The sequence below is a fragment of the Hibiscus syriacus genome, unplaced genomic scaffold, assembly GCF_006381635.1.
Source record: "Hibiscus syriacus cultivar Baekdansim isolate YM2019G1 unplaced genomic scaffold, ASM638163v2 tig00110474_pilon, whole genome shotgun sequence".
NCBI classification, from domain to species: domain Eukaryota; kingdom Viridiplantae; phylum Streptophyta; class Magnoliopsida; order Malvales; family Malvaceae; genus Hibiscus; species Hibiscus syriacus.
Window position 1 is genome coordinate 462,978 of NW_024062753.1, and position 26,885 is coordinate 489,862.

Consider the following 26,885-nt stretch of genomic DNA (forward strand, 5'->3'; position numbering starts at 1 on the left):
ATTTCATTCAAATTCGTTTTTGAACACGGTGATTTAAAAAGGATAAATGAATAAAATAATTAGCATTTGATATGGCCCCCATGCATGTCTATAAATACTTATGATTCAATGTATTGAACCCATGGCCAATTCATTCTATGGTGTTGGCACGATACCTAGCTAGCTTATTAGGACCAATGAGTCATTTGGGAGAAAAAAGTTGTAAAAGTATGGGTGCTTGGGGTCCCATAAAGGACACTCAAATAATGAATAAAAAATGCAAAATGGTGAGCCAACAAAATAAAAGGTTAGGGTTGGTGGGGACCCAAGGCAGAGCTCTGCCCCTAGCTAAGGTCATTTTAGCATGGGCGATTGGGCTGTTCCCTCACCCACCCCCACACACCATTGTTGTGACAACCTCACCATTTGGTATCCATGTAACACAATACGATCATGTTTCAACTTTTAGTTTTTCCATGTTTAAGTATTATAAATGGATAATCAAATAATATAAAATGTATATAACCGTTGACTTAATTGTGATGCATTTAGACAATTCACTCTTTTTTTTTTTATTTAAACAAATAATCATAATCGATAGATTTATTATCGATAGTCTGTTGAAGATTATAAGTAATTTTTTTTATCGTCTGATTGGGAGAGAGAAAAGGAAAAAATCATCTTTTTTTTTCATGTCATAGGAATTTATATATTTATCTTTATTGTTAACGTTAGGGGTAGATATATAATGATTATTCATATGTTCTCAGAATGAATAGATTCAACTGTTAATAAATCATAGACTTATCAATCATCGCATCATGAAAGCATAGCTAATTTGAAGATATGGAGAATTCCAAAGAACGTGTTACGTCGGAGTTATATCCTAATGTGATCTACGAAGAAAGTTTAACAATAATATATAAAATAATTATCGATCCCGTTTCGCTCCGTTGTCATCCGAAAACCAAACTCGGCACTAGCAACAAGCCAATGGGTTGAATGATTGGGAGCAGAAGCATATGGGTTGAATCCCCCACCACCACAGCTACAAGTACCTTCCTAGGAAACAAATCAACATTATGACAGTACATGCCAATGCAATGCTGCACCTACATTTTCAACTTCAATCATTCTTTTTCTCTCTTTCTTGCCCATCAAAATCATTCCATTTTTCAATTTTACCCATCGGCTGATGGACTAATCCTTTTGTTTTCTAACTTCAATATTTTCCTTTATTTGTACTCATAAATAAAATTTTGTAATTACTATTCCATACATTATTAATAAAAAATAAACTCTAAACAATGTTTAGTTGATGTCAAGTTTCCCTTTAATCTATTTTTTAATGTTATGATGAATTATTTATATATGTGGGAGCAGAAGTATATATGTGTAATTTACCATAGTATGATAATGCCATGTCCTTGGGCAACATAAAAATATGAAATTACTTGTGTTTTTTTGTTAAATTTCTAAAAATAGAAGCATTATCGAAGTTTCTGTATATATTATATAAACTATAAAGGATTAAAAGGTTCTGGTTAAATTCCACCGCAGAATGCTTGCATGTTTGCCACGTAATCATCTAATGTATTTTTAACCCAAAATCTCGTTGTTCCTATTAGGTTAACCACGTAAATCGCTTGAATTGCAAACATATATACATAGACATATATACATAGACATATATACATAGACATAGATTTTATTAATATATATATATATATATATATATATATATATATATATATTAATAAAATCTTGTTTTAATGATAAAATTGGAACATTAAAAATAGAGACAACCACTAAAATCATAAAATTATAAATTAATTGAAAATAAAATTATTATTCATTACAAAATTGTAGTTAATACAGTAAAGAAAGTATAAATTAACATAAAAAAATAAATAGTTCAATTTTGTAGTATCCTACAATGTGTAACCCTAATGTAAATTCTAGGGTTATGTTTATTCTTATTTAAATATATGTATAAGGAGAATGAAGACCTGTCTTCATCAATTAATTCAAAAGCTAAATGTTACAAAAAAAGAAGATAATGTTATCAAATCTCTTAAGAAGAAAGGTTCACTGAGAAGGGAACTAACACAAATCAAAAGTTTGAAACAATAATAATCAAATCAGCAATCTTCAACCCAAATCACACATAAATATATAACACTTTGAACATCTCATACATGAATGTATGTCAAGTCTTCATCATCATCATAATATATAATGGTTGATCATTCTCCAATTCTCTACATAAGCAGCTCATTAACCCACCCAATATCAGGATCAGGATCACAAACGACGGCGTTTTGCTGCTGAGCATCTTCCCCGCTGGACGGAACATCAGGCCAGGGACTATTAATGTCTTCATTCCCAGCAGCAGCCACTGGCGAAGTAAGGTTCATGGTTTCCAACGAACTCATCAGCTCGTTGAAAAAAACATCACCGTAACTGCTCGTCATTTCTGTCCGAAGCTTACTTAAACGATCACTGTACCTTGAGACTCGTGAAAAACTAGTTGTCTGGTTTAACGGCGACAGTAACGGCGATCTCGAAAACTGAGGTAGACCCATTAAAGTACTCGTGGGGGACGAGGTAACAGGGTGACAAAACAAGCAACAATGGTTGTTTTTGTTGTCTGAACTTTTGTACTTGGGCAATGGCGGCTCCGGCAAGAGACGAAGCTCACGTGAAGAGTGAGCGAAAAAGCAAACCTTACGCTTGCAGTTCTTGCCATCTTTGCAAGCCTCGGTTCTGTAACGTGTAGGGTGGAGCCAGCATTCGAACACCCCGTGAGCGAACTCGCAGTCGTCCCCGCGAGGGCATCCGCCGCCGCTCCGAAAGTCGGAGCAGATGGTGGAGGAGTACCGGTACCGTCTCGGGTCGCGGCGGCGGGCCTTCTCGCCGGGATGAACAAAGGGGCAGTCGGTCCAATCGTGATTGCGGCTCCTAGTGCAGTTCCTCACCTTGAACTCGTACATGCGGAAATGGTCACTGCCGTAGGGATCATCGGCGCCAACGCGGTCGTCTTGTTGATGAAGTTTGTTGTTGGAAGGGAGGTTCAGGGCGGCGTGGGAACATTGTTGGAGTTTCCTTGGAGGGATTTCAATGTCGTTGAAGGGCATATTCAAGGAGAGATGATGGTGTGAAGGGTCACAAGCAGTGCTCATGGAGAATAAAGTGTTGAGTGGTATTGGGACAAAGGACTTTGGAGGGGGACTTGCGTATATATATAGGAGCCATGGGGAGAAAACTCATATAAAATATAATATTAAAAAGAATATTAAAATAGTTAATACTATTTGTAAACTAAAACTTTTTTAAATTCTAAATTTTATGAATGGAAAAAAGAAATATAATTTAAGTGTGGAAAGGTCTGGAAAGAAGTTAGGTATGGGTGAAGAGATGCGTGGCGGAAGATGATTAGGGATAAGCATGCAAAAAGGGGATCGTGGCATCTACATAAAGCCCAGCGTTGCAATGTGTTGCCTTCTTCCTGAGAAAACCCCACTAAGCTGTTGCCTTTGGATTTCTCCTTCTGGGATCACCCTGACTTGATCCTCATGTCTTTGCAACTTTGCACATCAAGCTCTCCTACATGTGTCACCCGTCCATTCATATGCACACGAACATAGATGGGTATTCGACCCTAACTTCATACATTTTGATTCGACTTAATTTTATAACATTGTTTTGAAAAATATCAAAGTCAAGTCATACTCATTTAAAAGATAATATCATATTAAATTTAAAATGAAAAATATCTAATTTAATTGAAAAATAATAATATAACTGATAAGTGAAGAATGATTATTATAATAATTTTTACATATTTTTAATTAAATTCTTATTTTATTTAATAAAAATGATAATTGTATATATACATTTATTTATATCATATCGGATCATGAAAAATATAAATTTTTATTCTAAAAATTGTTTGGATCTCAAATCTAATAAAACTTTTCTAAATCTATATCAAATTGAATGAAAAGTAAAAAATAATTATATTTAAATTTGATTCTAGTGGCTCAAAATTCCTACTCGACCTAACAATATTCATATATATAAAAAAAATAGACTCATCATTCTCATAAGCACTAATTTCATTACAAATTAATCAACAGTAAACGGTAGTTTCCAGATAATTCATCCTAGCATATATCAAACGCCTAATTTCATCGTACTTAATCATGATTAATATCGAAATAAATATCAATTTAAAACATAACATTACATTACGATATTAATCTAAATCTGTGCATAGCTGAGGCGTTACCCGGAACATTTCATGGCAACAGAAACCGGGAAACTGACGTGAGTTCGACACTCGTCAGGAAGAGACTGGATCCGTGAAGCGATGAACGGAACGTTCATTACGTAGTCCAAATCTTCGATGCACTGGCATATGCTTTTCGGGCCCTTCCCATTATGCCTCACAAGTTGGTTGAGTTCTTCAAGACCACCACAACAACCGTCTGCCGGTCTCGATTCGAATCCGACTAGATACGTTATGCATGGAAAGAAGTGATCCGTCACTCTCGAGCAATAATTTGGTTTTCTTCCGGCGGCTGAGCCGATAATCAGAAGGAAAATTATGATACAAGAAATAAGCCGAGACATTGTTGTTTCAAAGGTTATGGAGGTCGATTGCACAATATCGGATTATAAATTAGGTTGGCTAAAAATTTGTGACATGTAAGTGTCATGCTCCATAGATTATAAAACTAAACCTATCTTAGAGCAATATAAGTGTTGTTAATAAGGCATGCGATTTACATGAGATTTAACAAGGCTAAAAGTTTAGTATTGTAAAGTGTTCTCACATATGCTATACATGATCCAAGAAGATCTATCATGGAACATTTTTAATATCAATCTATTTGCGTCATAAAATATTGTGTTATATTTATAAATTAAATCTGCTCACGATCCGAAATAAATTATAATATATATTTTTATTTAGATGGTTGGAATTTATTGTTTATTTATTATTTTTAAAAATAATTTTAAATTAGATTCATTGAATTTTTTATCCACAAACCACACGTTTATTTTGGATTTCGGATGGGGATTAGTATTGAATTTGAATTCAACGAGCTTCGATCTGATCTAAGTAGAATAGATTTTTTTTTTAAAAATCTGAGATAAGTCGGGTTGACTTTTTTAAAGAAAAAGATCGAGTCAGATTTAGAGCAAAATACATAATTTGACCCGAGAATAATAATATAAATTTATTTTTATATATTTGAAGATAATTACTTTAAACTTTTTCTCTTTATATATATTTTTATATTAAGTGCTTATTTTATCGAATAAAAATGAAAATTATATATGTCTCAGTTAGGTGTGGATTTTATTATAAAATCGGATCAAATTTTAGACCGGATAATGCTTCCTCAAACCCAGATCATATCAGGTGACGGCTAAAGAGATGTTATACCCGAGTCGAACTCAAGTGGACCAAAAACATGATACGACCCGAACCAACCAATCCATATTACCACTAATTTCATATAATAATAATAATAATAATAATAATAATAATAATAATAATAATGAGATCCTACCCGGAATAAATTCAACTACTTCGTATGACTAAAGAGCGTGCGAAAATAGCCGATGGAATGACACCTCATTTCAGCAAACAGTCACAAAACCCGACCGTTAGACCCCCTTCCGCAAAATTCAAAAAAAGAAATAAGAAAAGAAATTCGAACGTTGCAGTTCCCAAACCATTTCTTTCATTATTTTACTACTAGCGCAACAGATTATTAAAAAATCCAAAATCGAACACTGAAAACTTTCACCAAATTCAATCCCTCCCCGCAAACAAAAACAGTGAGAAATCCCTCTGTTTCGGAATACGATGGATGAATCATCTGCGACAGCACCTATTGACGAGTTTTTCGAGTTCTCGGCGCCGAGTTTCTTCGATTTCATGAAAGGAGAATCGGAAGAAGAAACGCGAAACGCTGAGCTCTGGTTCGAAACCGCCTTAAGCTATGCTCCTTCTCGTACGCACTTTCTCTCTCTTTGCTATTTCTTTCTTTGTGTTAACCATTAACAGAATTAAGTAATCCTTCACTCTTTGTATCATTCTTTTCTCTGTAACCGTATCGTTTTGATGGGAAATTCTTGATATTTCTTGGAATTTTTAGGGTTTTGATATAATCTTTTCTCTCCTTTTTAAGGGGGGGTGTGTGTGGGGGGGGGGAGGATAGCAATTAGTGGCTTCCAATTTTAACTTGATTGGCTTTAATTGTTTATTACTGAAATTTATATCCCAAAGTTCTAGTGTTCGAGGTCCTTTAGTTGCTTAGATATGATTTTAATTTTTAATTGTTTGGTTCCTTAGTTCTGGTAGGGAAAGAAAAATAAATTATGATGTCTTTAAGCATAACCTAATAATTTTTTATTCTTCCCAGAATATTTACTTCAAATGAATTAAGCATGATCTAATTAGGTTAGTTTTCAATGATATGACGTGTAAACTTAATCACCAATTAAAGCTGTTGCATTTTTACGAGGAGAGAACTGGAGATTTCAAGGATTAATCACCGATTAAAATTGATGCATTCTTATCGAAGAGAAAACTGGAGAAATTTTAATTTCCTTTCTGGTTTTTTCCCTAATGCAGCTTTTATGGCTAGAATCAAGACTGGTAGTAGATACTTTCAGGTGGAAAGTCTCTGCAATTTCAGCAAAGAAGATCAACTGCAGAAGGTTCGAATTATTTTATATATGCATTTACTAGTCAACTAAGGCACTAGTGTAATGTCAAATGACTTTCGATGATTTCATATATGCCCTTTACTAAATTTCAGTATCTTATAAGGCAACTTCTCTCATTTCAATCATGATATATATATATATATATATATAATATTATTGATGCAGGCATCTGAATCATCTGGTGAAACGGCATCTAACAGTAACTCAGAAGATAAGACTCAAGCGAAGTTCGTGCCTGATAAAGTTAACGAAGAAATTAAACCCTCTGGGGCAAAGGTAATTAGTGCACTTTTTTGTTTCCCATCCATTTTGAGTGTTGATTAGTTTTCACGTATTCTCATGATTTAAATGCTTTGTAGATTACTAATGAAGAAAAAGATAAGGAAAACATAGGGACTGTATGTGCTCAAGCAAATGGAAGGTTTGTTCTTAGGGTTCTTTAAAAAAAATTCAACAGTAACTGAGTTCTGTTTGAGTACTTTGGTTTTCATTAACGTGTCTTTGGTTCCTTTCTGTTGAATTTTCAGTGCCCTATCTGAAAAATCACATTTAAATGCTTCTGGTGATGAAGAGAAAAGCAAATCCACTGTGAAAGTAGAAACCGAAGCTTGCACCCCTAAACCATTGATGAATTCTCAGAAAAAACCGGTGAGCGACAAGAAGCGTCAGACAGCTAAAAGGATAGCTAGTACTATCAGGAACTCGTCAGTGTTGAAGCCTAAAACTGGCAATGTTGGAGCTCCTAATTTGGCTCTAGAAAGCCAAGCCATCAAACGCCAGAAGCTAGATGGTGGAAGATCTAGACAGGTGCTTTTATGCTCTCTTACCCCTTGCTTGATTTTACAGTTACTTTGTAACTTTAATCTTAAGTTCTGTATTTTTGTTGTTTCCTTCTCTGTATCTCAGATCCTCGATGTGAAGCCCCAAAACTTACCCCACAAGTCAAAACTTGCTCTTGACAGTGGCAGTTCCAACTTGAACTCTTCTACTACGAAAACTTCTAGCAAATTGGATAGAAAGGTTTGTTTCTATGTGATAAGTTCCTCCATCGTATATTTTCACTAACAATTGTGAATACATATTAAAAGTTGCTTTGTGTGTTCCTTGAAGGTTTATGTTCGAGAACAAGAAGCACCATTTGTTTCAATGGCAGAAATGATGAACAAATTCCAATCTTGTACCAGAGATTTGTCGCTTCCTGGCAGTTCTTTGTCAAATGTAAATAAACAGGATCACATCATTTTGGCTCCGATAAGGATTTGGTTCCTAGAACCTCCTTGCTTCCTTTCTTCTTTCACTAAATTCCTTCCAACTAATCAGGATAACGCTTCTACTGTTCAGATGCCAATGCTCAAATTGACAAGGCCTAAAGAACCTGAATTTGAAACAGCACACAGAATGCACCCGGTTAGAGTGAAGAGCACTGCAGAGCTTGAGGAAGAAATGATGGCTAAAATTCCAAAGTTCAAAGCGAGGCCATTGAACAAGAAGGTCTAATGTTTGTGCCATCTGATTTATGTGTATCAAACTGATCTTTCTTTGTTCTTTACTGTTAAAGATTTTTATCCGGTAAGCTTTCTTTAACTTGTTTTCCATTTTTTTCTGGTGCAGATTTTTGAAGCTTCAACAACACTAACTTCATTACCTAGAAGTACTCCAGTGCCTCCAGAATTTCAGGTAAATTGTGCTGTTAAGCATAAGTGGTGGCATGAGATGAAAATGAAAAGAATTCTTGGCAGACTAAAAAGTGTATTCTGTTTCAGGAATTTCATTTTGAGACAACGGCTAGAGCAAGTAAGGATGCAGAGACATCTTCAGTAGCTTCAATGGAAGTGTCTCGTCAGGTTCAGAGAACTATATCCCATACATTTGATACTTTTTCATTTGGAACCTTGAATAGCTCGCTTACCTTTCTCTCTTTTTCCCTGTAGCAGAATAATGAATGGAAACCTCAGCTCACAGAACCTAAATCTCCCTTGCTTCAAACATCTTTGAGGGCAAAGCCTCCAAAGGTCAAAAGTTCCATTGAACTTGAGCAGGAGGAACTTGAAAAAGCACCTAAATTTAAAGCAAGGCCATTGAATAAAAAGGTACTTTTCCCATCATTTCTATTCTGCATTGTATAATACAGCAACGAATAACAATGTTTACTTAAGAAAGTAACCCTAGTTGTTGCCTTGCATAGATCTTTGAGAGCAAAGGAGAATTGGGAATCTTCTGTAACGCAAAGAAACAGATGACTATACCTCAAGAATTCCATTTTGCAACACATGAGAGGATACCTCCACCACCAGTAGCAGTTTTTGATTTATTGGATAAGGTCACCAACTGGTTATTATAGTAGTGATTTGAGCATATGAATTTTGAGGGAAACAACTATTTAAATGTTTGTTCCCTGTCACAGCTTTCTCTGAATTCAGAATCGAGACACGATCCAATTTCAAGAAACACCATTCCCAATCCATTCCATCTCCACACAGAGGTACATTTCCTTTTTAATGGTATAATACCTGGAAAGATAGAGTTCAGTATTTTATGATGTCCCAAATGATCTTCAGGAAAGAGGTGCTGAAAAAGAAAAGAAGTTTGTGAGGGAGATTTTAGAGAAGCAGTTTGAAGAGGAACAAGCCAGGGTCCCCAAGGCTACCTCATATCCATACACCACTGACTATCCTGTGGTATGTTAAATTCTTTGTTCTTTCATTTTGATGTTTTGCTCAATCATGAGTTACTGAGGGTTTAAATTTTTGTTTTTCTTACGCAGGTCCCTCTGAAACCCGAACCGAAGCAGTGTACAAAACCGGAACCCTTCCAATTGGAGAGTCTGGTGAGGCACGAGGAGAAGATGAAACGAGAGATGGAAGAAAGAAAGAAGAAGCTCTGATGAGGGTCTTCAAGGCTCAGCCGGTTCTAAAAGAGTAAGATTCATCACATTTATCTTGATTTCTGTCAGAGCATCTCAGTACAATGACACTTAGAGAGGACAATACCGTCATGCCGTCAGTATAATGTTAAATCCATTTCTTATGCAGGGATCCACTTCCTGTACCCGAAAAAGTTCGCAAGCCTCTAACACAAGTGGAAGAATTCGACCTCAATGTCAATCATAGAGCAGTGGATAGAGCCGAATTCGATCAAAAAGTAAATTCTAGCTCTCCCACACACTCTTGAGAAGTTTGTTATATTTCCATTCAATAAGCAATAATAAATCTTTTTATACAGATTAAAGAGAAAGAAATGATTTACAAGAGATACAGAGAAGAGAGTGAGGCTGCTAGAATGGTATGCACAATTCACTCTTTGTCCTAAACTTGTGTTGTCAATTCTAGTTCTTGGCTGTGGTATGTTGTGAGAATTAACTAAAATGTTAAATTGCCAGATTGAGGAAGAGAAAGCATTGAAGCAACTAAGAAGGACAATGGTTCCCCATGCTAGACCTGTTCCCAAGTTTGATCATCCTTTCTGCCCACAAAGGTAAGAAAATATACTCGTCGATCGGTGTTCGGATACTTTTTGAGTTGTGTTCGTGGTTTGTGATGGTGTATGGTTTGGCCAGGTCTTCCAAGGAAACAACAAAACCGATATCACAGCGTCTACGAGTTCTCCAAAGAACAGAAAGGAAGAACATGATCAGCTCGCTCAACACACCAACTTCCAGCCCGGCCACTCTTATGAGATGATTTCGGTTTCAGAAAACTGAGTAGGGCAGGCGCAGCCGACCACTCTTATGAGATGATTTCGGTTTCAGAAAACCGAGTCAGGCAGGCGCAGCCGCCACCGACGGGGAAGGGGGGTTGTTCAATAACTTTTGAACCCCTTGTGAAACAACTCAAGACCAAACCATCAACCATTATTAACCGCCATGTACATTTTTTGTTGTTGAAAAGTAGACTCCAAAACATTCTTTCATTACCATTAAATTTCAGAAATGTTCTTTTGTTATTTATTTCATGGTAAAAATTTAAAATAAATCAATAGAACACATATCATTGTTCTGGTCGTAGAGTTTATTTTCACTACCAATGTATTATATCCTAGGAATTATAAAATAATTTATGTTTTTACATTTAAACTAAATTAAAACTAGCAAATTTATATATGATTTACCCAAGATAATGACTCAAATTTAAAATAAATCAATAGAACACATATCATTGTTCTGGTCGTAGAGTTTATTTTCACTACCAATGTATTATATCCTAGGAATTATAAAATAATTTATGTTTTTACATTTAAACTAAATTAAAACTAGTAAATTTATATATGATTTACCCAAGATAATGACTCAAATTCAGATTTTAAGAACATGTAGATTTAAGTGTGTGTATATATATATTCACATATTTTAAATTTGGGTAAATTACATGTTTAGTACATGAACTATTAATTTTATTTCATTTTAGTAGTTAAACTTTTATTTATTTTAAAATCATAACTAACATTTAATTTTTATTTCATTTTATTACCTCATCTTTAAAACTTAGCGTTTCAAGTTGGCATTTTTTTATGAATAAATTATATCATTCATTATTCAATTATCTTTTTATTTATATTTTGATAATTGAAGTTTAGTTTTTCTTTCATTTCATGAAAGGAGAATTGGAAGACGAAGCAAGCAATGCCGAGCTCTGGTTCGAAACCGCCTTGAGCTACGCTCCTTCCCGTATGTGCTCTCTTTTTCTCTCTCTTACTATTTTCTCTGTAATAGTATCTTTTTGATCCTTGATTCTTAGTTTTTCTTGGTATTTTTAGGGTTTTGATTTAGTCATTACTTTACTTTGGATTTTAACCTGATTGATTTTAATTGTTTGTTATTGAATTATATTCCGAAAATTATAGGGATCGTGGTTCTCTTAATTGCTTAGATCTGATAGGGAAAGAAAAAGAATTGTGATGTAATTAAGCTTAACCGAATTAAGATAGTTTTCAAGGATATTGGGATGTAAATCTAATCAACAATTTAACTGCTACAAAGTAAAACTGTTGCATTTTTATCAAGGAGAAAAGTGGAGATTTTTAATTTCCTTCTGGTATTTATCATAATGCAGCTTTTATGTCTAGAATCAAGGCTGGTAGTAGATCATTTCATGTGGAGAGCCTCTGCAATTTTAGTGAAGAAGATCAAATGCAGAAGGTTCGAATTGCTTGTATATAACCTTACCTAATTTCATCATCTCACACAGTAATTTCCCTTCTTCTTTTTTTCAATCATGATGAATATATTTTATTGCTGCAGGCATCAGAATCATCGGATGCAACACCTACTAGCAGCAACTTGGAAGACAAGCCTAAAGCCGAGCTCGTGCCTGATGAAGTAAAGGAAGAAGTTAAATCCTCCGAAGCAAATTAGGTTGAAATAAATCAAATTGTCAGAGGTAATTAGTGGACTTTCCTTTAATACATTCTGTTATATTAGTTTTTATGTATTCTCATATGATTTAAATGCTTTGTAGATTGTTAATGATGATAAAGATAAGGAAAACACAGCGACTGTATGCGCTCAAGAAAATGGGAGGTTTGTTCTTCAGAGAGTTTTTTTTTCCAACATTAATCGAGTTCTGTGTGAATACTTTGGTTCTCATAATTGTGTCTTTGATTCCTTTATGTTGGATTTTCAGTGCCCTAACTGAAAAATCACGTTTAAATGTTCCCGATGATGAAGAGAAAAGCAAATCTACTGTGCAAGTAGAAGCTGAAGCTTGCACCCCTAAACCATTGATGATTTCTCAGAAAAAACTGGAGTGTGATAAGAAGCATCAGACAGACAGCTAAAAAGATAGCTAGTATGATACGGAACCCCTCGGTGTTGAAACCGAAAACCTGCAATGCTGGAACTCCTAATCTGGCTCTAGAAAACCAAGCCATCAAACGACAGAAACTAGATGGAGGAAGATCTAGACAGGTGCTTTTATGCTCTTCTCCCCAGCATGGTTTAGCTTCTGTGATTTGTAACTTTTATCTGAAGTTTTTTCTCTTTGTTGCTTCCCTTTGTACCTTAGATTCTGAATGTGAAACCCTATAACTTGCCCCACAAGTCAAAACTTGGTCTTCCAAGTGGTAGTTCCAACCGGTGCTCTTCTACTGCTGAAACATCAAACAAATTGGATAGAAAGGTCAGTGATAACTTCCGCCTTCGCATATTTTCGCTAGCAATTAGGAATTAATATTGAAATTTGGTTTGTGATTTCCCTGAAGGTTTATGTTCGAGAACAGGCACCATTCGTTTCAATGGCTGAAATGATGAGAAAGTTCCAATCATCTACCAGAGATTTGTCACTTCCTCACAGTTCTCTGTCAAATGTAAATAAATAGAATCACATCATTTTGGCTTCAACACCTTGTTTCTTTTTTTTCCCCACCAAATTCCTTCTAACAAATTAGGATAATTCTGCTATTGTCTAGATTCCAACTCTCAAATTAGCATCTACCTCTTTGTTCTTTGCCGTTTAATATTTTTCTCCAGTAAGTTTTCTTTAATTTGTTGTCTATTATTCTCTTTGGTGCAGATTTTTGAAGCTCCAACACTACCAAGAAGTACACAAAACCTCCAGAATTTCAGGTAAGCTAGGCTTAAGTATATAACTGGTGTTGAGGTTTAAATGAAGACAGTGCTTGGTATCATACTAAAATAATTGTCCTGTTTCAGGAATTTCATTTGGAGACAATAGCTAGTGCAAGTAAGAATGCGGAGACATCTTCAGTAGCTTCAACAGAAGTGTATCGTCAGGTTTGGAGAGCTATGTCCCCCATACTTTGATTCATTATACACTTGGAAACTTAAATAGCTCACTTGCCTTCTCTTTCTTTTTTTACCTGTAACAGAATCAGTGGAAACCTCACTCACAGAACCTAAAACCCCTGTGCTTCAGACATCACTGATGGCAAGGCCTACAAAGGTCAAAAGTTTTATTGAACTTGAGCAGGAGGAACTTGAAAAAGCACCTAAATTTAAAGCCAGGCCATTAAATAAAAAGGTGAATATACTTCAAGTCTGCATTATACAAGATAACAACCATGTCTACTTGTGAAAGTAACTCTCGTTGCTGCCTTGTATAGATATTCGACAGCAAAGGAGAATTAGGAATCTTCTGTAATGCAAACCCCAAGAATTCCATTTTGCAACACACGAGAGGGTTCCGCGGCCATCCGCAGTTTTTTATTTATTTGACAAGGTAATAATACAAATGCACCAACTAGTTATATTACACTACTGATTTAAGTATATGAGCTTTGAGATAACACGTTTGTTCCTTTTACAGCTTTCTCTGAATTCAGAATCTAGCCATGATCCAATTCCGAGAAAAACCATTCCCAATCCATTCCATCTTCACACAGAGGTATTTTCTTTTCTTATGTTGTTCGTGAATGCTAGACCAGAAAAATATACAGAGTTCGGTATTTTATGAGTTCCAAATTTTTCGATTTCAGGAACGAGGTGCTGAAAAAGAAAAGAAGTTCGTGATGGAAATTATAGAGCAGCAGTTTGAAGAGGCAACAGCCAGGGTCCCCAAGGCTAACCCATATCCATACACAACTGACTACCCTGTGGTATGTTAATTTTGTGTGTTTTCATTTTAATGTTTTTAGTCAATCATTAGTTACCGAGGGTTTAAATGTGGTGTTTTTCTAATGCAGATTCCTCCGAAACCCGAACCTAAGCATTGTACGAAACCGGAACCCTTCCAATTGGAAAGTTTGGTGAGGCACGAGGAGGAGATGAAAAGAGAGATGGAAGAAAGAAGGAAAAAAAGAGAAAGAAGAAGCTCAGATGAGAGTCTTCAAGGCTCAGCCGGTTCTAAAAGAGTAAGATTCATCCACATTTCATCCTTATCCATACTTATCCATACTTATCCATTCCTTATCATGCCACAATGATGTCTCTTCAGCGCAACGATCCATACTTATCCATTCCTTATCATGCAATCTTATGCAGGGATCCAATTTCTGTTCCTGAAAAACCCCACAAGCCTTTAACACAAGTGCAAGAATTCGACCTACATGTCAATCATAGAGCAGTGGAACGAGCCGAATTCAATCAAAAGTAAATTCTAGTCAGTTCCTCATGTGAAGCTTATTACATTTTCATTCAACAAGCATTTCTTATAATGACTTTTTGTTTCAGATTAAAGAGAAAGAAACGGTTTACAAGAGATACAGAGAAGAAAGTGAGGTTGCAAGAATGGTAAGATTTCGAATTCTTTGTCCTAAACTTGTGTTATCAATTATAGTTCCCGTCTTATAGTATGTTGTGAGAATTAAAGCTAAAATGTTATTAAATTGACAGATTGAGGAAGAGAAAGCATTGAAGCAACTAAGGAGGACAATGGTTCCCCATGCTAGGCCTGTTCCCAAGTTTGATCATCCTTTCTGCCCACAAAAGTAAGAAAAAAATTTGGCATTTGCTGCATCGTATCATGTATTCGTATGATTTGTATATTCGTGTTGTGTTCATGACTTTGACGGTGTACGATTTGGCCAGGTCTTCCAAGGAAACAACAAAACCGAAATCATGACGTCTACGAGTTCTCCAAAGAATAGATAGGAAGAAACGGATCGGTTCGTTCACGGCTCCGACTTCCAGTCCGGCCACTCTTATGAGGTGATTTTTCGGTTTCGGGACGCCCGTCACCACTGTTCAAAAACTTTTGAACCCCTTGTGAACCTATGTACAAATGTACAATTTTTGAACTCACATAATGGAACTATATGAAGTTTTATGTGGAATGAAAACATATGCATTTGGTGTTATCTATGAAATTTAGATGATTGTCGCATGATGAAAGTTTGTCATCATTTTCTTAATTAAAACGTCAGTTAATCGAAAATAGATTAAATTAATCAAAATAATTATGATTGCTTCAAAAATAATTTCTTTTTATAATCCAATTCCACTAATTGTTTAATGAAAACACATACATTTCAACTAATTAAATTAAGGAAAATTATTTTATATGCACATGCTATGTAAATAAGTTTGTCTATTTTAAGGTTTAGGGTTCTATGGTTTAAGCTAAAATTTAAGATTCATGGTAGGGTACAAATATTAAAATTTTGAACTAAAATAAGCATGTTGTGTTAAATATTACATCATACATTATTATCGATTAAGGTTTTCATGTATTGAGTTGAATGACACTTAAAATTTTTGAAATCCATTGTCCCAACTCAATTTTAATTATTTTAAGAATAATACATTGCAGAAGATAATATTTAAACTATATTTATTTTAATTAGTTGAAATATGACTCGAATTCTTTTGGCTTGATTCGAAACGTTTGTAATGCAGCCCGCTTTGTGAAGAAATAAATTGGGAGGAAAAAAAAATGAGGATTTGTGGTTGATGCAGCTTGGCGTATTTTGGCTTTCACACTCTCATATCTTGGGTAAAAAAGTTAAGGGTTTAAAATGATTTAGTTTTAGGCATGAGAACAATTGCACCAAAATGATATCATTTTGGTTTGACCAATCACGTCAACAATCGTTAGTCATGTTATCGTCTTGATACCGACTTAACGGTGGGATGATATAATTGAATGTAAAACTGAAATTTAGTATTATAATTATTAAATTAAAAGTTCAATGATAATCGAGTAAGTGAATAAAATTCAGTAATATCTAAAATAGTTTTCTCCGGAGAAAAAAATCCTTTATACATACAACCATGTATACTTAATAATAATTTTGTAGTTTTATTTACTTTCATGAAATCTTTTTTACATTTATCGGTAAAAAAATCTTATATTTAAAAAAATCAATAAAAAATCGTAGAGTTCAACATTAACGTACAAAAGTACATCCAATGTCGGCTAAGCATGTTAGAAGCCAAAAACATGATGGAAATTTGACTGAAAAACATGTTTTTTTTTTTATGATAATCCCTTTGGTTGGAAGCAATGTTATCTTTCCTCAGGTGGTCTAAAGCTGTCCTTTTTCTTCTCCACTTCTAACAACTGCCAAGAACTTCATGGAATGGAAGGAGACAAGTATTTATTCCCCTGCAATGATATCCTCATTGTTTTTGTGTTAAAGCTGCTCGATTCGTGATCGCAACGTAATAGCATATTTCACTTCCATTATGCTATGTAACGATGCATTTGCAGATAACAATATCAAAGTATTTGATGAATTTATTTTATTTTTATAGATAGTAAATTCAGATATCATACGGATATAAACCCTAATGTTTTGGTCAAGCATTAGTGGCAGACAAGACTCGACATTTCATGAACTTACGACCCGATGGAAGCTTGAAAAAATCAGTTTTGAGTGATGCAAAATCCTATCTTTTTTCGAAGGCCAGATTGTGATGGTTAACTGTCCCTATAAAAGAGGGTTGGGATGTCCTCATCCACAAACCCAAGTAAATGTTTACTTTCGAATGCATATACACCCCTATTTTGATTTAAATATCAAAATTTGATTCGATATGAATTGATTTATTATAAAAATAAATATTTAAATAAAATAATTTAAAATATTTCAACATCAAATTCAAATGATCCAAAAAAATGAAATTAACTTTAATTCAAAAATAAATATTATTCTTCTTAAAAAATTTGAATTTAAATAGTTGAGTCTGCAAGATATGTGTGTGCATTATCATAAAGATTTAACGATAAACTTAATTATTTAATATAATTTATAATCTCTAATTTTTAAAATTTCAAATGAGGAATCGACCGACCTAAAACCAACTCATAGATCATAATTAAACATAAGACGGGAGCATATTTGCCATGAAAACGAAAGAGTTTTTCTCTACATAAAAACCAAGTACAATTAACAAAGCATCCACCAAAACAAAACAATGGCTTCAACTTCATTCATTATTTCGCTTGCCTTACTCATTCTCATTCTCATCCTCCACCTCTCTTCCTCCTCCGCCGCCTCCCATCATCACCGCCAGCACCACCACCAACCCCCGCCCCCAAACCCCAAACTCCAACAAGCTTACATTGCACTTCAAGCTTTCAAAAAAGTCATCTACTCAGACCCCCATAACTTCACCACTAATTGGATAGGCCCCAACGTGTGCAAATACAATGGCATTTATTGCTCCCCTTCCCATTACGATAACAAAACCAAAGTCGTCACCGGAATCGACCTCAACGGCGTCGACATAGCCGGGTACCTCCCCGACGAACTCGGCCTCCTCTCCGACCTCGCACTCATCCACCTCAACAGCAACCGATTCTGCGGCATCCTCCCGCAAACATTATCCAACCTCTCCCTCCTCTTCGAGCTCGACCTCAGCAACAACCGATTTGTCGGCCCCTTTCCGACCGTCGTGCTCTCCCTCCCGTCGCTAAAATATCTCGACCTCCGTTACAACGAGTTCGAAGGGTCGTTGCCGCCTCAACTCTTCACTAAGAACCTCGATGCCATATTTATCAACAACAATTGGTTCTCCAACGTTGTACCTCCAAGCTTTGTCAAGAGCACGGCCTCGGTCATCGTGTTCGCGAACAATAAGCTCGGCGGTTGTCTCCCGCCAAGCATATCGAACTTCGCGAACACTTTGGAAGAGCTCCTGTTGATCAACACGAGCGTCTCCCGCTGTTTGCCACCGGAAGTCGGGTATCTGTACAAGCTGAAAGTGTTGGACGTCAGCCATAATAACTTGGTCGGTCCGATTCCTTATAGCATTGTCGGGTTAGCTCACTTGGAGCAGCTGAATTTGGCTCACAACATGATGAGTGGCATTGTTCCTATGGGCGTTTGTGTTTTGCCCAACTTGGTCAACTTTACGTTTTCTTATAACTTCTTTTGCGAGGAAGAAGGGATTTGTGGGAACTTGAGCTCCAACGGTATTGCTTTCGATGATCGTCTGAACTGTTTGCCGGAGAAGCCAAAACAGAGGAGTGAGAAAGATTGTGAATTGGCGCTTGAACATCCAGTGGATTGTTTACATTACCACTGTGGCGGCGGTGGTAGTGGCGGTTCGAATGCGATTCCACCAGCCATGGTGCCGGCAGCGGCGACACCACTTCTGTCACCTTATCTGGCTCCCGGCAATGCGTAAAGGATTTGTATAGGGTGCAGCATGGTTCATGAAGTCTCTCTTTAAATTTAGGTCCTCTTTTCGTTTTTGATCCCTGAACTATATCTGTTTTTCTATTTTTGTCTCTTACCGTAATACCTAAGTTATCATTTCCTACCTATTTTAATAATTTTTTCCCCTAAACTTAGACGGAGATGATGATTTAGGTATCAAAAATAAGGGAAAAAAGGTTCATGTACTAAAGTAAAAAAATTAATATAGTTTAAGGATCAAGAATTAAACTTTAAAATTAAAATCATAGATTGTATAATCCATATGTGAATAGTGTATAATTGTATGTTTTACTGATTAAGTGAGAATTTATATTGAGTGCTTCAAATATAAATAATGTATAAATCTTTAAAAAATAAATTTAACTCTATTCTTTTATGTTTGTTTTTATTATAGAATCATTATATTACTATTTTATTTTTCATATAATTTAGCATATGATGTTTTAATTAATATTTTTATGACACTTTAAAAGATGGAGATAAAATTTAATCTAAATATAAAAGATTACATTTAATATAGGTTACAGATATTAGAAGTCTTCACATTTTTTAACAAAATTAATTAAATTTTTAAATTTTTTTACATCAAATTTCTATATTTTGAAATCTTATCAATTAATCCCATTAACCATTTTTAATTATTAAATTTAATATTTTTAGATTAGTTAATGTTACATATCACATCATAGTATTTTAAAATATTTTATTAATTCTTAAAATTATTTTAGGATTTTTAAAAATATATTTATAAAAACATATATAAATTTCATATAATAAAATTGTATTCTAACACGTGACAATATTATCTTAGAAATTTATTGAAATTTAATAATTAAAATTAATAAAAAATAATTAATTTAATATTAAAATTTAAAATTTTAACTAATTTAACCCTAAATTTAATAGTCATCTAAATATTCTAGAAAGGTCCTTAAGCCGCTCTCTTGTTCCTCCAAGTAACTCAAAAGAAGTAATAACACGAGTCGCAGCCACGTTCTTGCTCATTTGACCTCCTACTGTTCAAAAGTTTTCAAAAAAGAAAATTGAAATGGGAAACCCAGAAGTGAAAGGTGCTGTGACGTCGCTGTCGTCGATGTTCCCATCGGAGGAGGTGCAGAAGGCGGCAAAGATGGTCGAAGAGAAACTTTCAGAGAAGCAGAATGAAATGAATCAATTGAAAGAATTCGTCGCCAATAACACCTCCCTCATCAACCTCGTGCAAAAGCTCCCCGACGAACTCCACCACGATATTATGGTAAGCATATCAATTTATAATCAAACGATTTTACTTTTGTGTATATATATTAAATTCTTTTCCTTTCAATTTATGAGCTTAAATTAAAAAAAGTTTGCGTTTTTGCAGGTTCCGTTCGGGAAAGCGGCGTTTTTTCCTGGTCGTTTGATTCACACGAACGAGTTTCTGGTATAATGCTTTTTGTTTTACGCTAAATTAGGAACTTATTTCTTTATATAAGTTTGAAACTTTTGGGCATTTCTTTTGGTCCGACACACTCCAGCATCCGATAATCGTATCGACCTGGTAAATCCGGTGTTGAGTCGGTTTTGAATATCTAGTATTCGAGACGTAAGTGAAGTTTTGGTATGTTCAATTAATATATTGAACTCATTGTAGGTTCTACTAGGGGAAAGTTACTATGCTGACAGAACAGCTAAACAAACTGTTGAAATTCTAAAGAGAAGAGGGAAATCATTGATTTCTAAAGTGGATGCATTGAAGGCCGAGATGCAGGATCTTGAAGCTTTGGCTTCATTTTTCGATTCCACTGCTTCTGAAGTTGCTGTAAGTTTTCCCCAATTTGCCTCTTGTTTTGTTAATGCTTTAGTTAATTTGGGGATTTGGTCTTTACCTGTTTACTATGGTTTTGTTGTTACAGGAGGATCTTGTGGAGATTAGAGAGTACGAGGAGGACGATTCTACCGAAAGGGTATCTCAATCAGGCATGTTCTTGTGCCTTATTTTGTTCATTAGGAATTTGATGAAACATTGTAGTCTACTTAGATTACAAAAGATGATACTTTGGCCACCTGATTCTGAATTATGCTTTATGAAAAAGCTAGTTGGAGTGCCAGTGTCTTTCAACATCACGTTAATGCAGTAAGCACTCAATCATCTGTTTAACATGTTGCATAACGTCTTGTTCTTGCTTTTCTAGATTCTTTATTGCCAAGGTACTCATTATCATGCAGTTCATTTAATTGATTACAATGAAATGGTTATTGCTATTTAATGAAGTTAAAGATTATAAGTTGGACAAAATATTTTCTTTTCAGGACCAGTGGGACTAGAATCCCCTAATGTCGCTGAAGCAGATAATAAAGTGAGTGAATCTGAGGATGATGGATATGCCCGTCTAATGTCAAGGTTGGAAGAACTTGAGAAGTAAGAACTTGCAGCTGAAGATGATGGAGAGAGTGATGAAGATGAGGATGCTAATGCTAATGCTACTGAAACTGATGGTGATGAAGATGAGCTAACTGAAGCTGCTTTTCACAGGAAAAAAGATGAAGGTTACAGTTCTCTTGATCATGGTCAAAGATATTTAGAGGTAATGTTCGGACTTGGTGCTTTTTACCTGTTAATACAGTTGTATGTTGAATGATCTCATTGTCACTAATGAAATGGATGTATCAGTCTCAGCCGAAGAAACGGCTACAACAGTCCAGAGGCAAAGATCCATTGAATGAAGAGATGTCTACTAAGTATAATCATCAAGATTTAACTAATCAATTAGCTGTAAGCGATTAAATCTGTGTGTACAATCTTTGTCTTTCACCTGAACTAATTTTTGTTTTTTTAAGTTGCTGATTTTTGTATATTTCAAATGCAGTGTACAGGATTGACAACACCTGTTACCAAAGGTAACTATGTTGGTGAATGTTTCTCGTTTACGCATCTGGATATCATTTCAAGTTTGATTTATAGATGAGACAATTCCTTGATTTTTTCTTATTCAGGTGAAATATCACACAGTCGGATCATACATCAAGACACAAAGATGTTAAATCCTCCCGTAAATGCATCTGTGCCTTCCGAAAAGGCGAGTTTGAAGCATAATGTTCATGATTCATCAAGAAATGAGGTATATGTAGATTGTATTTGAACTCTGCTCTTACAATTGAATCTCTTCAAACCTTGCTCTGTAGTATTTTTACAACAGCATCACTTAAAAACTTGTCTTTGTAGTGCTGGTCTTTGGGAGAAGGACAAATAACAAGATCAACATATTACCATTTATGTTTATTTCGGAATTGATATCTAGATAACATAAATGATCCTATTTTGAACCTTTCCTTCTCGAAATTGTATTAATAAATGCACAATCACCACTGATAGGGCTGCTAACCATCTTTTAACTCCGATTTTGTGTTACAGAAACCTGTACAGACCACAAAAGCTGAATTTGATAGTTCCAAGGTATACTGCCTCTAACGTGTTGGTTACTTTGTCATGAGCATGATGCATACTGAGATTTTACCGACTCTTTGTGCAGGCTTTTATGGGTTCTATCATTGAGCATACTGAGAATTTAGAGAAAAAAATACCGGAACAAAATACGGCTACATCACAGGTATTGTGCTTGCACATTTTTTGTGTGTAGCAATTAAGTAGTGCATTCACCAACTTAAAATCCTTATTGCAATATTAATGTCCTCTGCAGTCTTCTCATTCAAAACCTTCAAAGCCGGTGTCTAGATTCAAGATGCAAAGGAAGTAGTTTTATGGGGTTGAGAAGCTTGGAAATGCTTGAAACGTAATCTCTCACCTATCTCGTCAGTGTGATACAATATCCGATCAAGCCATAACTAATTCCGGATCGTAATTGTGGGATGAAAGTTCTGTTTAGATTGTTTTTAGGGACAGTTGCTCTCGTTACTGCTCAAGTACCAGTTAATGCAATCTATGTGGCTTCTTTTCCACTTCCGACTTTTCATTCTTTATGCAATATAAGGAGCTCGATGCTCGCAATCGAGGTTTCGGCTTCAAGTATTGTGGATGGAGAAAATATGAGAGCTTAAATTTCTAAAAATAAATACAAGAGGATTAGAATCCAAATGTACAAAGAGTACAGGGACTTAGAGAAACTGTGCGCCATTGGCTTTAAGTGAAACAGAAACAAAGGAGCGTGGCCGAAACACGGAGGATGTGTTTAAAACAAGTAGCCTTGCAAACGTCGGTACAAAGTACAAGTTTGTTAGGGAAAAGAGTGGGCAACGACGCTTGTCTATATAGAGACAAAAAGACTCGCATCCTCTTTCCAAGGCGGACGATAAACGCCAACAGTGTTTCAACGACGGTTCAAAATCCCAACAGAACAGCTTTACATTGTCGACGTCGTACGTGGAGAACAACCAAATGAACGAGGCAAAAGCTTTAGTGGCGGATCTTTGCTGACACTATTACAAGCTCGATTAGTCCGGTTCAAATCATGGAAAACATATTGCTGACACTATTACAAGCTCGATTAGTCCGGTTCAAATCATGGAGAACAACCAAATGTATTTAATATATGATATCGATATATATTTATATCTAATTATGTGTTGAATATGAAATATGTAATTAAATATATATATATAAACGGATATCATTAATGGTTATGAACTAAAATTTGAAATTAAAATTTAAAAAATATATATTTATGGTGATGATATTGATTGTTATCTAAATATCTTGGTTAACGTGTTTTGAGAAATGTGTAAAAACAATCTTATTAATTAATGATAATTTAACATTATTAAAATCTTGATTTAAATAATACAAAAACTCTTGATTTAAATGTTAAACATATTAAAATGAAATTTTAAATTTTATCTTTAGTTTAATTTCGAATAATCCTTTCAATTCTTTTGCAGAAGAAAAAATTATAGTAAAAAACAATTTAATTTACAAAAATTAAAAATCTTCAACGTACAATTATGAATTAAATAATATAATCTTATTAAAAGAGTTAAATAATTAAAAATTTGTACAAAATTAATATACGAATTTAAATTTAAATGTGATAATATCAAATTAACCTAAAATTCAACAAACAACTTCAACGGCGCCCGCATAATGCAATCCATGCAAGTTCTCCCGTAGATCAAACGTTAGCATCGAAACCTTAGGTATCTGTGGCCGGTCGGAATATCCCACCGGTAACGGCGATGCCGGAGGCGGCGACGTTCTCACGTACGTCCCCAACCACTTGGCTTGCATGTACTTCTGCTTCCTCCACGGCGCCAAGTGCAGTTTCTTCTCCTTCATGCATTTTTTCGCGGCGGAACATAAGATCTTGATCAACGCCTTGAGCCTCTCGGCCTTTCCGACGAATAAGTCCGGCAGGCGGCCTATCAGCTTGTTGTAGTATAGCTTTCTTTGGCTTTACCCATTTCGAATTCGGCTTTGAAATTCAACTCGATCACGACCCTTTTATCTCCCTTTTTAGTGTTCCATGATTTCTTGAGCACCTCTATTTACGTGTGTTCTCCGGCGGGGATTTTTACGGAGCTTTTCCACTTGGATTTGCATAGGTGACAATTGAAACCCTTGTTCTGGAGACGGATAGAGAGCTCCCTTTGCTAGAAGTTCCGGCAACCATGGCGACTGGTATTCGGCAACCTCATTTAACTCCGATCAAGTCTAATTCACTCAATGCTTCTTTCGTAGATGCTTGAATCCTCGTTTCTAATGAAGTTGTACCGTACAACGTAGCCTACAAGAACATTAAACCACAAAATAAGGTTTAATTATATAAAAGTCCCTATATTCTTCGAACTTTTGAAATTTTATCTCCACTTGCAGTTAAATTTAAATATATCATAATTCATTATAAAAAAGTTTGGTATTCAAATTTAACAAAAATCAATTAACAACAATATTGTTCCAGTTTCAAAATATAGTTTCGGCTTCAATTTTTGAATTAGACAAATATATGAATTAAATTCAAAAGTTCAAAGAAAAGAAGAATGAGGTATATTAGACATTTAAATAATGAGAACATAACTATATATATTACCAGAAGAATCTGTTCTTGAGTTTCCCAGAAAACCATGTTTTTTTTTCTATTTCAATCTCACGAACATTATCATATTTCCGGTCATTTTTACGATCAATTAAATTTTCGTTGTTCTCATCCAAAAAACCAAACATCATATCAGAGGAACTCGTTGCTCCGTCGAGGAACCTGTTGATTTCGTCTGAATTCTGTCTCATCGCCATCATCTTTGTCATTTCTCCGGTCACCGGAAAAATATTTTTCGGCTTCCTTTGTTGCAAAGGGAGAATTTTCTCTCTTTTTTCCAGTCAAATTGTAGGGTTTTGAATGTTGGTCACAAATTTATATACAAATTGTCCAATGTATTGGATACCACGTGGGACCGAACTGTAATGGACAAGAAAGTGGGGCCCTTGATTACGTGGCGATTGATGATTAGGTGGTTGGTAATATTTTTGGCGGGGTCATGGATAGATTAAGGGTTGACTTAATCCAGAAATTTTTACTTGTAATTTTGGGGTTGACTTTATTTATTTTTTTAGGAAAAAAAACGGTTGATAGGCTATTAATATCAATAAAAAAGGTATTATGTTGTAAATATATTTTCTATTATTGAAATTTCGTTACATTTTATTTATAAGTTCCGAATCCATTGAAAAATACTGTTTATATTAAATTTAAATATTATATATAATGTATTTATTATAAATTTAAAAAATATTTAACCAGCTTAGTTTACCATAATTTATAAATGTATTTAAAAATGGGTAATCTATTGAAATAAATAACAAAATCAATCTCATAATAAAAAAATCCAATCAAAATACTTTAATCAAATCAAATTAATCCATAATTTTAGTTTAAATTGACCAATATTCTCCCCCATTGTTAAAGCTTATTCGAGATGAGTATTTACTACTCGACACATCGTATGGTCTTAGTAGTAAAAAATATGAATGTCTTTCAAGAGGTTTTAAATTCTAATAGTTGTACCAATTGAATGTGTATGTTATCAATTGATTAAAGACACTACATTCTAATCACCTTATATTATTAAAATAAATCGCAAGAGTTTTCTGTTTACGGTGGTGCGAGTTTAGTAGTGATTTACCATGCCAAAGATACACAAGTTTAACAAGCAATGATCTAAATATATAAAAGCGTGCCGAAACTTATTTAATCCATTCCACTATTTATAATACTTCCTTAAATGTTAGTTACATTTTTATTTTACATAAATAACTCGTAATAATTACTGCGCCTGGTATTACCTCTAACTCGTTTCCTTAGTCTTATCAAGTGCTAAAATTTTAGTTTTGATCACTTTATAAGCTTAAATCTAGAATACAGTATATGTACTTCAGTTAATAATAATTTGGTCCATTATTTCTATGATATCAATGAACTGACATGATATTATTCTTTAAAATCCCTCTTTTCAACTTATTAATACTATGATTCAACATAAATAAGTGCGTTCTAGACAACATTGAGAGCGATTCGCTTCAAATGTTTTCCCTTTGGGCATGTTGCTAATGAATTTAATAATTATTAAGTTCACGTAGATTTTCAAAAATGATGCATTTGTCGTAGATAAATCTTACTCATCATTTCATATGATTCAATCCGTGGTTGATTTTCTTTTGCGATAGGAGTTTTTGAACTTGTATTTGTGATGCTCATATCTACTTCAACATTATCTTTTAAAATCATACATTTTTTAATCTGACTTGACTCTAAGTTAAGCATTCATATCATTTTCTTGGATTATATATATTTTTCTATGAATCACGAGTGTTCATCACCTATCCGTTTGAATGATTTAAGTATAAATTAATTATATCGAGTTGGGTATATAATTACAAAAGCGGTAAAAATTTTGCTTTTAAGTATTTAATGTTATTGTATTCTCAAGACCTCGATTGAAATTAATTAAGCTAGAACAGTTTCGTGTAGATTGACAAACCTTTGGTGGTTGAAAAGTATGATCTTTGAGTTTCCTGTGTAGTGAGATTTTGAAATATATATACATAGTATACATTACTATCAAATTAAAGCATAACAGAGGGACCAAACCATAATTTGATCCTTCTAAAATCTCTGCCT

The 26,885-nt window shown here is 34.6% G+C and overlaps 5 protein-coding genes and 2 pseudogenes across 5 annotated transcripts; 5 read left to right on the top strand and 2 right to left on the bottom strand.

Annotated features, from left to right (window-relative positions):
- Positions 1 to 2,129: 2,129 nt before the first annotated feature.
- Positions 2,130 to 3,176, bottom strand: LOC120127996 (zinc finger CCCH domain-containing protein 2-like). Its single transcript, XM_039145781.1, has one exon. It carries the CDS (start codon positions 3,159 to 3,161, stop codon positions 2,241 to 2,243), a length of 921 nt encoding a protein of 306 aa, XP_039001712.1. The 5' UTR covers positions 3,162 to 3,176; the 3' UTR covers positions 2,130 to 2,240.
- A 1,090-nt stretch (positions 3,177 to 4,266) lies between these two features.
- On the bottom strand, positions 4,267 to 4,614 carry LOC120128111 (non-specific lipid-transfer protein 13-like). Its single transcript, XM_039145886.1, has one exon. The coding sequence runs from the start codon at positions 4,612 to 4,614 to the stop codon at positions 4,267 to 4,269; it is 348 nt and encodes a 115-aa protein (XP_039001817.1).
- Positions 4,615 to 6,885: 2,271 nt separating this feature from the next.
- On the top strand, positions 6,886 to 10,652 carry LOC120128112 (annotated as a pseudogene).
- Positions 10,459 to 15,474, top strand: LOC120128114 (annotated as a pseudogene).
- A 1,988-nt stretch (positions 15,475 to 17,462) lies between these two features.
- On the top strand, positions 17,463 to 18,793 carry LOC120128155 (leucine-rich repeat extensin-like protein 4). The gene has a single exon (XM_039145911.1). The coding sequence runs from the start codon at positions 17,534 to 17,536 to the stop codon at positions 18,746 to 18,748; it is 1,215 nt and encodes a 404-aa protein (XP_039001842.1). The 5' UTR covers positions 17,463 to 17,533; the 3' UTR covers positions 18,749 to 18,793.
- A 992-nt stretch (positions 18,794 to 19,785) lies between these two features.
- LOC120128156 (RNA polymerase II subunit 5-mediating protein homolog) lies at positions 19,786 to 21,295 on the top strand. The gene is made up of 5 exons (XM_039145912.1): positions 19,786 to 20,035; positions 20,144 to 20,203; positions 20,414 to 20,581; positions 20,676 to 20,739; positions 21,073 to 21,295. Exons 1-5 carry the CDS (start codon positions 19,829 to 19,831, stop codon positions 21,183 to 21,185), a joined length of 612 nt encoding a protein of 203 aa, XP_039001843.1. The 5' UTR covers positions 19,786 to 19,828; the 3' UTR covers positions 21,186 to 21,295.
- Positions 21,190 to 22,715, top strand: LOC120128158. The gene is made up of 7 exons (XM_039145914.1): positions 21,190 to 21,347; positions 21,440 to 21,535; positions 21,630 to 21,660; positions 21,757 to 21,881; positions 22,175 to 22,216; positions 22,293 to 22,370; positions 22,461 to 22,715. Exons 2-7 carry the CDS (start codon positions 21,491 to 21,493, stop codon positions 22,515 to 22,517), a joined length of 378 nt encoding a protein of 125 aa, XP_039001845.1. The 5' UTR covers positions 21,190 to 21,347; positions 21,440 to 21,490; the 3' UTR covers positions 22,518 to 22,715.
- Positions 22,716 to 26,885: the final 4,170 nt, after the last annotated feature.

What these genes read in the sequence shown, in the direction of transcription:
- LOC120127996 (XM_039145781.1), bottom strand. Translation starts at nt 3,161, where the DNA reads ATGAGCACTGCTTGTGACCCTTCACACCATCATCTCTCCTTGAATATG.
- LOC120128111 (XM_039145886.1), bottom strand. Translation starts at nt 4,614, where the DNA reads ATGTCTCGGCTTATTTCTTGTATCATAATTTTCCTTCTGATTATCGGC.
- LOC120128155 (XM_039145911.1), top strand. Translation starts at nt 17,534, where the DNA reads ATGGCTTCAACTTCATTCATTATTTCGCTTGCCTTACTCATTCTCATT.
- LOC120128156 (XM_039145912.1), top strand. Translation starts at nt 19,829, where the DNA reads ATGGGAAACCCAGAAGTGAAAGGTGCTGTGACGTCGCTGTCGTCGATG. An exon ending in AACTCCACCACGATATTATG is followed by an intron (nt 20,036 to 20,143) that starts GTAAGCATATCA and finishes GCGTTTTTGCAG; the next exon opens with GTTCCGTTCGGGAAAGCGGC. An exon ending in TTCACACGAACGAGTTTCTG is followed by an intron (nt 20,204 to 20,413) that starts GTATAATGCTTT and finishes AACTCATTGTAG; the next exon opens with GTTCTACTAGGGGAAAGTTA.
- LOC120128158 (XM_039145914.1), top strand. Translation starts at nt 21,491, where the DNA reads ATGTCTACTAAGTATAATCATCAAGATTTAACTAATCAATTAGCT. An exon ending in GACAACACCTGTTACCAAAG is followed by an intron (nt 21,661 to 21,756) that starts GTAACTATGTTG and finishes TTTCTTATTCAG; the next exon opens with GTGAAATATCACACAGTCGG. An exon ending in AAAATACGGCTACATCACAG is followed by an intron (nt 22,371 to 22,460) that starts GTATTGTGCTTG and finishes TGTCCTCTGCAG; the next exon opens with TCTTCTCATTCAAAACCTTC.